The 10,958-nt window shown below is 34.5% G+C and overlaps 1 protein-coding gene across 2 annotated transcripts; it reads right to left on the bottom strand.

The window, feature by feature from the left end:
- Window positions 1-418: 418 nt before the first annotated feature.
- HDA9 (histone deacetylase 9) lies at window positions 419-10,459 on the bottom strand. Of its 2 annotated transcripts, none has more exons than XR_014350636.1 (14): window positions 10,182-10,436; window positions 9,841-9,953; window positions 9,624-9,741; window positions 9,075-9,149; window positions 8,772-8,991; window positions 4,881-4,944; window positions 4,174-4,266; window positions 3,962-4,070; window positions 3,732-3,781; window positions 3,555-3,645; window positions 2,096-2,166; window positions 1,326-1,950; window positions 875-941; window positions 419-739 (listed from the first exon to the last, which is right to left on the bottom strand). XR_014350636.1 is itself a non-coding variant. In XM_028254491.2 (14 exons), the coding sequence occupies exons 1-14, from the start codon at window positions 10,216-10,218 to the stop codon at window positions 654-656; spliced, it is 1,293 nt and encodes a 430-aa protein (XP_028110292.2). In that variant the 5' UTR covers window positions 10,219-10,459; the 3' UTR covers window positions 419-653. The 2 variants fall into 2 exon arrangements, 1 of the variants encoding a protein (XP_028110292.2); XM_028254491.2 differs by having other exon boundaries at window positions 1,852-1,950; window positions 10,182-10,459.
- Window positions 10,460-10,958: the final 499 nt, after the last annotated feature.

The following is a 10,958-nucleotide window of genomic DNA, read 5'->3' as shown; positions in this document are numbered from 1 at the left end:
GTTTCGGTAGTTCAGATTTGGGTGGTTCTAAAGGTTTTGGGGTTTGGATCAACTAGGTTATTAGGTGAAGTGGAAAGGGGCTGGAACAGAAGAAGAGAGCAGGGAAGAGTGAGGGAGCGATGGGAATAGGGTTTCGAGTCGTGGACAAGGGCGAGAAAAGGTCAGGGGGTAGTGGAGTGGTTCTAGAGAAAGAAAAGCGAAGAAATGAAAAGAAAGATAGTTGAGGACATTTTCAAAAATTGAGGAACATTTAAGTAGGTTCTGAAAAGTTAACCATCTTGAATTTAGAATAAAGATGCCGATAGCTTTCAATTTACATTTTGGAATAAACTACAACAGTCTGTCCATAGGTTTGTCATTAGATAAATTTGGTCACTCATCAACTAGTTCAAAATATAACAGCCATCATTGCCCACTCTTTTGGTTGTAAATTCTCAATCTTCAGTTAAAAAGTCAATGATACTTTGACATCAATCAGAATTAAAGCATAGAGAAGAAAACTAAATACAATATGAACAACATATAAGTATTTCTAATGCTAATGTATGTCCATCAATTGGAATATTACTTATGTATCCCACACTAAAAAATCCCATGTGAGTCAAAATCTAATACTCCCGATCACCGAAACAAAGTCTCTCCCGGGTTAAACATTACACATCATCCATATTATGATCGTTGTCATTGTCGCCTTCATAATATTCATCATCTCTCTGGATTTGCTTGTCTTGTGTGTGTTCTAAACCCAAAAAAAAAAAAAAAAAAAAGTTCAATTAAGATTAAGCATTGTATGCTGGATGCAACTAAACGAAAATGCACATGCAAACAAGTATGCCCAGAGGTGTGTAGTGTAATTGTTGAAGTTCCAACTTACGATCGACACGTTCATCTGGATTCTGCTCATCTTCATCAAAATCAGGAATATAGAAGTCTGGTGGAACCTGCAACATATGAAACATTGTTTTTCAGTCCACTAATATTATGAATCTATTTGACAAACATAAGACAAATTTGGTATGGGCCAGGTCAAAAATATTTAGCTTATGGGGTCGTTTGGGAAGAAAAACAAAAGCCAAATTTAGGCTAAAAATCACAAAAAGACAAAATAGGTTAAAATAGTTAATAAGACAAAATATCACATCAAACCCATAATCATTTCACTTTTTCTCTCACAAACATCACATCCAACCACAAAAAAATCCAATCATCTTCCCAAACACAAAAATTTTAGCCTACTTAAAATAGCCAAAAACTAAAATAGCCACTTCCCAAATGAGGCCTATATTTCATGCACATTTTAAGTTTCTTCAATACAAGTATCATACCATTCAGATTAAAGCTATAACCGAAGTTTAAAAACCAGAACGTTCATCAACTTGGAAAGGCACTATAGCTCACAGTTCACTGGCTTATCCGTCTGGCTCTAGGTTTGAACAGTGATGCCATGCTGACGTCAAAGATATCTAATGGTGGATATACATTAAAACAAATGAAATAATGAAGAAGGTAGAATATGAAGCTGAACATGAAAGAAGTGCATGAATTTCATGAAGACTATTGAACTAGGGGGCATAATGGAATCAAATTAGAAATTATTACAGATATTCAGGTGGATGAGGAGATTGGACTTTCCACAAGCTGCAGATCCATCACTGGATCGGAAACTAATGAAATTCAACACTTGGCAACTTTTACTTTCAATTGAAGATTCATTTAAATAACCCTTTATATCAGATGATTTAGATAAGAGCTTTTTAAGATGAAATGCACCAACAAGCTGTATGAACGGTTTTTGAAGTGGTTTTGGAGCATTTCTCGCTGGCTTGTTGTTTGCAAACTTATGCTATTTACCTCTTGCAATTGCACACTTGGAGCATGCTGAATGCAACGAAGATTCTCCAACACCTGCGTTTTAATCATACTAAGATATGACTTGCTATTTAAGTTCTCCTGCACAATCAACAAAATAAAAATATCAAAACAAAGACGAAATATATATCAGTATATAGTATTTGGTGAAAAATTGGTACAACATAGATTTTGATGCATCAGGGGCAATGGAATTAGAAACAAAAGAAAAGAAAATAGTACATACTATGTGCCCATTAGGAATCCTCAACGAAAAATCTGGGGCAAAATATTTGACATACTCATTCTCTGGGATCTCTGCAAGAAAATTTTCAAACTGCCATATAAAGTCACATGAAGAACTTAATGAACCATATTTTCAATAATTACAAAGTCATTCACATCACAGACCCCTTCTATAAAAGCTGAAATAAGAATTCTTTACAAAAACAGAGTCATACTATAGAAGTTCTAGGAACAGAAGAGAAGAGGCCAAAACCTTAAAAAGAAGATTTTGTAGCAATAAATAAGTTTTAAAACGAATGACCATGTCAATGGATCTTGTATCTCTATAACCCACTACTGTTTATTGATAAAGATGATGTCTATCACATGCACAGCAGACAATTGGCATTTGAAACGTTAATCCTTATAAACCTCATAAATAAAAAAAATAAAGATATCCAAAAGAAGATTAACAGCAGATCATAACAGATTTTTGGGAAGTTCTTAATTGGTTTAGCCAAGAAATACCGCAATCTGAAAGTGTTTGGCAGGTGCCAGCAATTCATATTCTGGCTTTAAGTATGTAATAGGCTCAACATTTTGGGAAAGATTTCAAATTTAATTTTTATACTTTTTCGAAACTGTAGAGCTATAGTGAGTTCAAGCTTGGTAACATAAAACCACTTTTCAACTTTTCCAAACAGCCCCCATTTGTTGTGATCTTGATCACACAGCATTAGCCATCAAAGGACACAAAATCTGATAATCTGTTAATATATCCTAGTTTGCTGTTGAATGTCTCCCACAAATGCTGCTGATTCTGAACTGAAATGCAAAAATTGCATTTCTAAGAACCCATATGGGCTCAATTGGATATAGAATTAATTAGTGTTAACTAATTATATGAAATAACTGCCAGTTCACCTAATGCACTACCATATTATTCTCTAATTCTAATATTTGAATATATGCGAGCATACTTTTCAAACTCCCATATATTTAACCAAAGACAAGATATTCAAATTAACGAAATAATAAGGGAAGAGAAAAAAACAATAACCAATTTCAGAGTTTCTTTTTAAGTTTTTGAAAAATAAATAAATATACCACCAAAGCTCAAATAGCTACAAAAACAACAAGTACGTAGGAATTCAAATGAAATACACAAATTTCCATTATTTTATTTTTTCTTCTTTTTGACACCAAAATACAGGGAGCAACCCAAGTACATGTGAGTTATGTACAAAATGGAGAAAAGTACAATTCTCCTCAGTCAAAGCATCATCAGTGTTGCATATGAAAGAAAAAGAAACACACTAACCTGGACAGTTTTGCATGAATACAAATTACACATTTTTTCCAAAAAGCTCAACATCTCAAAATACTTTAGACCTTGACTAATAGAACTCAAATTGCATTGCTGCATATCATGATATTATAGAATACAAGCAACAAAATACAAAGAGACAATGCTAGCATACCATTGGGGAGTTCTGTATCCAGAAGAACTCCGGTTTCAAAAGTCCAGCATCTAGCAACATTCTCCTTCGTGTATCCCCCACCTCCCGTTACCTGCAGATATAAATATATCTCAATTATGTATAACATATGGCACAAATACTGAAACCCAAGCAGAATAATTCAAATCATGCCCGTACCAGTAAGGGCAAATTGAATTTCTTGACAAACTTCACACATTCAGCATGTCCTGCAAAAATCATCACAATAAATTCAATAATAACACTATAAAACATCACAGCCACTGCACATTAACTAAACACCTTATCAACATCCTCACAAAAGAATAAGCAAGAGAATGCACTGTAATTTGCAAATTATTAAGAAGTTCAAAGCAAAAAAATTGTTTCAATTACAGGTAGACTAGCACCATCAATGGAGAGGTTAAAGCACCCCAAGCGGTCCCCGGCAAGTGAATCTGCCCCACATTGGAGAACTATCACTCCTGGCAAATATGTTTCCACAACCTTGGCAATGATCTGCACAACAGACAGCGAGCAGAAAAGTTTACCCTTGATGCTATCAAACCATAAACAAAATAAAGAGATTGCAGTCCTGAATTTGTGTTTAGTAATGACTTACTGCTTTAAAAAGCCGAGTAAAGCTGGTGTCATCTATCCCATCCTTGAGTGGGACATTTATGGCATAAAATTTTCCTTCTCTTTGTCCTATTTCCTTCAGAAAAACATTGCATGAATAGCACTCCCGATTTTGACTGGAAGTAGAACTTAACAATAGATAGTAAACACATTTTAAATAACAAAAGTTCTAATTAACTGAATACCTTTAGGACCCAATATCCTAGATTAAGACACTCTTGTAATAACAATTCAACATTATTTGGGAGAAGAAAAACATCTGGAATAATCGGTCGCTTTGAGAGGGAGAATAAGTGTGCATGATTCAACAATAGTATTACATGGCGAGCACAAAAGCTACATTTCCAGCATACCATGCTTCAATCAGGATACACAATAAAAGTTACAATAGATTGTAGAAACCTTTTAAATAACAGAAAATATCTAATAAACTGAAAACCTTTAGGACCCCAGTTTCCTAAATTAAGTCACTTTTGTAATACCAATATAACATTGATAAGGAGAAGAAACATATTTGGTATAATAGGTTGGTAAAAGGTGTCATTTGACGGGGAGAAATCCTCTCACCCTTTCCTAATTCCCTTACAAAGATTCTCATCATAGGCATACAAGTTTAACTCATGATAAATAAACAATTGTCACTGTCACTGCTAAGAAATAACATATGAAAACAGGAGAAAAGAAAAGTACCTTAACATCACCTGTTCCAGGAAAGAATAAATCTCCATACTTGTGAAAACTAACAGTCATCACCCTGTAATTTTGAAATTCACCAAAATCATTGAATTCTGAAGAAGGACATGGCAATTTATTTTAGAAGTCAATTTCATGTGAATCACTTCAAAAATTCCCTTTTACAGAGAGAGATTCTAAAGAAAAAGGCAAAATTAAATCACACAGAGAACAATCCTACAAACCAAATGAGAAATTTATCTTATATATTTTTAATGGATCAAACAACAATCTCTGCTCATAATGGTTGGAACTTGGGAGTATCATCAAAATAAATATCTCTGTCACCTATCAACTAAACCATCTAGATTAACTCACAAATAATGCCATGTTTGGAGGTATTATTTTTTTAAAGGACACAATAGTTCTGCTGTGTAAACAAAATATTTACCATTAGAAGTGATCATGACAAGGATCAGCTGGCAAATTGTAAGCTACAAATTTTAGCTAATAGTCTCAAGGTTGAAGATGCAATCATGCACACATTGTTTAGCACAAGAATTGCACTTTTTAATTGCTTAGATCAACTCAATCAAATAACAATACCACATTGACGCATCTTCATTTTTTAAGTAGTCAGATCTTTTAATTTATCAAAAAAAAAAAAAAAAGTAGTCAAATCTTTTATCCAATTATAGCCTAAGTTACACGGACGCGGGTACGGGTGTCGGGTGCGGGTGCGTATCTAAGGGTCAGATACTTCAAAATTAAAAATTAAGGATGCGTGGATATGTATCCAAATTTGGATACGGGTACAGGGACACGTTAAATAGTTTGTTTTAAAAAAATATATTTATTATATGAAGATGAGTTATATTATATAAATAACAAATAAAAATTATTTTAGATATAAAATAGATTATATCATATATGATAAAATAAGTTATTTTTATTTTAGACATAAAAATTATATTATTTATGATATATTGTATTATATAATTTTTTTGGATGAATAATATTATATATTATTATATAAATGTAATTTATACTATATGTTAATATAAATGTAATATGAATAATGGATGAATAATATTATATTTGAATAAAAAAAAAATAATATTATATATTATATTATTATATTATGAGATTTATATTATCTACTAATATTATATACTAATAAATATATTATTATTATTATTATATACCAATATATTATTATATTATTATCTACTAATATATTATATTATCTACTAATATTATATACTAATAGAGGGAGATCGAGAGAACAAAGAAGAGAAGAAAGAAGTCGGCGACCGAGAAAGAGAGAAGGGAGATCGAGATCGAGAGACGAGAGAGAAGATAGAGCAGGAGATCGAGATCGAGCAAGAGATCGAGATCGAGCATCGAGCATGTCGAAGCAGCGACCGATGTCTTCCCCATTTCAACAGGTGACTAGGTTCTCTCTTTCACTCCCTCTTTCATCTCTTTTGTTGTCTGTAAAGAGCCGTGTCCGAGAGAGAACACGCGAATCTGACAAAGATCCCACATCCGCACCCGTGTCGTGTCGTGTCAACACAAGTACTTTGCCCCAAAATGCCGAGTCCATGTAACACAGATTATAGCAAGTTAGGGGATGTTCTCATTTTTGTCATATTTTATTAAGTCCAAAGTTTCCAACACGAGTCGGGTAGAGGAGAAAGATTCATGTAGCCGACCCCCATTTGATGGGCCTTAAGGCTTGGTTTGGTTTGGTTTTCCAACACCATTACCAGTCCACCCTGAACAACTTTATAATCATACACCCACACATTGTTAGTGCTAGGACTAGCATAGATTGGCAATTCCATGATTGTTTATGTACAACCTGAGGTAGGAACTTTAACTAGGACCTTTGGAAGCACATTGGACTACCTACAAGTTTCCAACACCATTACCACCGCATCCCTGAACAGCTTGATAATCATACAAATACACATTGTTAGTGCTAGGACTAGCATAGATTGGCAGTTCTATGATTGTTTGTGCACAACCTGAGGTAGGAACTTTAACCACGACTGTTGGAAGCACATTGGACTACCTACAAAACCTTGAAAGCTTGAAGTGCTATAAGTAAACTTCTTGGCATGGAAGAAGTGCTATGGGAGAGCTTCATCGGCATGGAGAAAGCTTTGGACAAGACGAGGGCCAAAAAGACCACGAAGAATGGGCACCACAACCCATACGATTAGCTTGGTCTGGTCAGCTGGCAACTAAACCATATAAGTTGGTTGAAGAAGGTAGGTCCATAGCTGGTTTGTCATACCCACGAGTTGGGTCAGCCAAACTACACGTTGGCTGACCAAAGTGGAATCTAATACTGGATTTCCAGCAATCAAAGGTTGATCTGACCAAACCGGAGAACAATGTTTGGCCAGCTAAACTAGGCTCAGTTTGAAAAAACAACTATAGGGACCATGTCTATACATACCCCAACATTTTCAATTGGAGTTTTTTCATGAGAGGAAGACACCTGGAGAGTTTATATCTCTCTTGTACCCTCACAAACACTTTTTGAGTGTTATTCTATTATTGGATAATGGAGAGTGAGAATAATTTTCAACCTTCAACACAAGTTGTGGAAGAGATTGCTCCAAGAAGTCTCGAAATTCTTGTGCTTGTGAAAGATATAAACCTCATCCCCTTAGTGTAGTTCGTACAATAATTATATCACACACTATAGTTTGTCTCACATAAAGGCATGTGGGCTTGTGGGAATCGGTTTCCTTCTCGAAGTTTATTTCATGGGTTTTAATTTAGTGAAGTGTTAAGTTTGAGATTTGGACGTTTGTGATTTTGGGCGGGTTTAAACGCATTGTATTGTTGTATGTGAAACAGTTTTAGGATGGAATAATGCAGGTAAGGTACGTTCGGAGTGGATGTAGGCAAATAACCAAACCACTATAAAATCTTGTGGTCATCTATAAACTTCATGAGTTTTACATTGTTTTATATCTTTCCATGTTATTGAGATGAACATGATTCATGCATAAATTTGCCATGAATGTTTGTGAACTTTAAGTGCATGATGCATCGGTGGTACTCTTATGCTATGTTACATGGACTCTTTTACTTTCCTAGGGTATTCATGCCTACCAAATATACTAAGGGTAAGAGCGTGGGATATGTGTTCAATAACTTTACACATTTGAATCCTCTACTTTTATATAATGTTTGAAAAAGAAGACACTCACATTTGCAAGTAAATAAACATTTGTAGCTTCTTGCAAGAAATGGGAGATATAAATTCCATATTTCTCTAAATCTCATTTAATTTGAAATACAATTCTAAATAATTTACATGTTATCCAATACTATTATACAATATGCAATATATATAAGTGATTGAAACAAGTTCCTATAGTTATACCCAACTTTTAGATGTATATCCCAATATCATAAAATTTAAGTTCAGGAAAAACGATGCTTGGACACGCAGCTGCATAGAATACTTGAATCCAAATCCATGTAACATAGCTCTAATATGAAAAGTAAAATATTATGATTGAGAACAAGTGTGATGATTAAGCACTAATTGGTCTATAATTTGAATTGAAGACATAATAAATTTAAAATTTTGCATAGCTTGGGTTGGGGAAATAAATCGAAGAAAACAAATTGTTCTACCCAACCAAACACTTAACTTGTGAGTGAAAAAGTTGCATATCAAATTCAACAGCAGCACATAAAAAGTTGAAATAGGCTCAATGCAAGACAATAAAGGCAAGTTAGGAAGAAAGATTGAAATAATGCCTAAAAATTTAGGTTGCCCTATTCAACCCCCTCCCACTTCAAGAACACATTCACACTCATTGTGTGTGTGTGTGTGTGTGTGTGTGTGAGAGAGAGAGAGAGAGAGGGAGTTGTCATTACCTGTCTGTAAAATAGAACGCTTCTTCAACACCATCACCATGATGCACATCTATATCAATGTATAGAACGCGTGGATGATATTTTAGAAGCTCCAAAATCCCCAAAACCAAGTCATTGATGTAACAAAAACCAGATGCCTCGCACTTCTTGGCATGATGTAGTCCACCAGCCCAATTTATGGCAATGTCACAAAGCCGATTGTTCAATCTGCGTGCAGCATCTGCCAAAAAACTTCAATCCCTAGTCAAGGTAAACTTAATGCCACTCAAGTTTAAATTACAATACTATTTGAGCATACTTTACCTATAGTTCCACCAGCGTAAATTTGACAGAACTCGAACAGGTTTTCAAAGACAGGGCAATCTTCTCCAAGATTATCTGAAAAGGTGAGGTGGACAAACAAAACTTGACATTATTTGATAGTCAATAAGACTGAATATTAAACCAACATAGTGCCAAACTCATCACTTGGTCCGATCCACCCAATTAATAGCACATTAATTCAGAAGCAGTGATGAAAGAACTAAAAATTATCAGCAGAATCATAGCGAATAATTATTGCAGTCAGTCACTCAGGTATGGTAATCACACCCCCAATTTAATAATTTCCACACCAGTAATTTGTTACGAAAGATTAGCCACAAGTTATCCACTCAGTCAACTTCCATTTACACCTGAACTTCACCAAGTTCTTAAAGTACATACCTTGATGCAAAATAACTAAGACAGTCATTCTTTCACACAACTAGGTAGCAAACCCTTATAAAAATTCTCATAATATGCTTAAAAAAACAGTAAATGAAAGAGTTTGGCACACATAAAAACAAGCAGGATCTACAAACTAACTCATACATCTTGCCAATTCATTCGAGAACAAGTGTTGAGTGTCAGGGGTAATCCGGTGCAAGAACTCAACATAATCAGCTGAATGAAACTGCGCAAGCTCGACTGGATATGCTTTATGAGGCCTCTGTCGTACAGCAATAACAACCCAAGTTACCAATTTATACAAACAACCAAAATTGAATATGCAACAATAATGAATTTCCAAAAATAACACAATACTGACATAAATTTCCATCTTCTTGTGGAGGTCATAGGAGAGGACAAGATGGTGAGTCATACAAAGTCGATGCGGCTTCATCGGATGGTTCGGCCCAAAGTACACACTTCCAACGTCCCCTGCCAATAACACTCATCTCCATAGTCATACTCCCCATAAAAATTAAAATCCAAATCATACATATACACGAAAGCTAGGGTTTCTGATTGTAATTGTGATTTTCCGGGAAGTAGAGTGGAAAGTCAAGAGACTCGAAATCAAAACCCAAATATAAGAAAAGTATGTGTGTGGATACAGTCGAATATGACGAAAATTGAAATGGTGAATCGAAATCAAGAGAACCGAACCGTCATAGAAGTAGGCGATTCTGTCCTTGGATCGCATTTTAGCTGCAGGAACACCGAAGGAGACGACTGAGTATACTTAAGATCGAATCGTGTTAGAAAGATTTCGCCGCCGGAACCACCGTCGCCGCCGCCAGAGTTCTCCCAAAGCTGCTGCTGCGGCTGAGTTTGTCTGCGAAACTCAGGAAATAGAAGAGTTGAGAGCGCAGATATAAGTAGTCCAGACGAACAGTTGGTTCTGATAAAGTGGGCGAGAGAAATTAGAGAATTGTGATAAACATAAATAAATAAATAATATTAGAAATGTCAAAAATTTTATTAAAATTTTTATTAAATGTTTTTATGGTGTAGAATCTTTATAATATAGGTCTCATGTGAGTCATGAGACTTTTGATAAAATTTTTAATAGAATTTTTAAAATTTTTAAAATTTTTGTAATAAAAAAATAAAAGTAATGATTGAGACCCTTATCAACGCTAACAAGTTCCTATAAATCTGAATTACTCATGATGTGTGGATCCCACACATATATAAATGAACCCCACATATATGGAGGGTCAATATTACTTTGAGAGTGTGGAGTCATCCCCCAATGGGTCCCAAATATTTTCCAAAAAACAAATAGATAATTATGATGTCTCACTTTAATTGATTAAAGAAAAAAAAGAAACAAACAAACACACACAAAAAAAGAAAGAATTTTCACTATTTTGTTAATATGAATAAAAATTAAAAAAAGTAGATGCATTTAGCTAGGTAATTTAAGTGTCAACCATACTG

This window comes from Camellia sinensis, chromosome 14 (assembly GCF_055761805.1).
Source record: "Camellia sinensis isolate YWXY chromosome 14, ASM5576180v1, whole genome shotgun sequence".
Lineage (NCBI taxonomy): Eukaryota > Viridiplantae > Streptophyta > Magnoliopsida > Ericales > Theaceae > Camellia > Camellia sinensis.
The sequence above is the reverse complement of the archived record's forward strand: the minus strand, read 5'-3'. Positions and strand labels throughout refer to the sequence as shown.

What these genes read in the sequence shown, in the direction of transcription:
- HDA9 (XM_028254491.2), bottom strand. Translation starts at nt 10,218, where the DNA reads ATGCGATCCAAGGACAGAATCGCCTACTTCTATGACG. An exon ending in AATTCAATTTGCCCTTACTG is followed by an intron (nt 3,646 to 3,731) that starts GTACGGGCATGA and finishes TTATATCTGCAG; the next exon opens with GTAACGGGAGGTGGGGGATA. An exon ending in TCCAGATGAACGTGTCGATC is followed by an intron (nt 740 to 874) that starts GTAAGTTGGAAC and finishes TTTTGGGTTTAG; the next exon opens with AACACACACAAGACAAGCAA.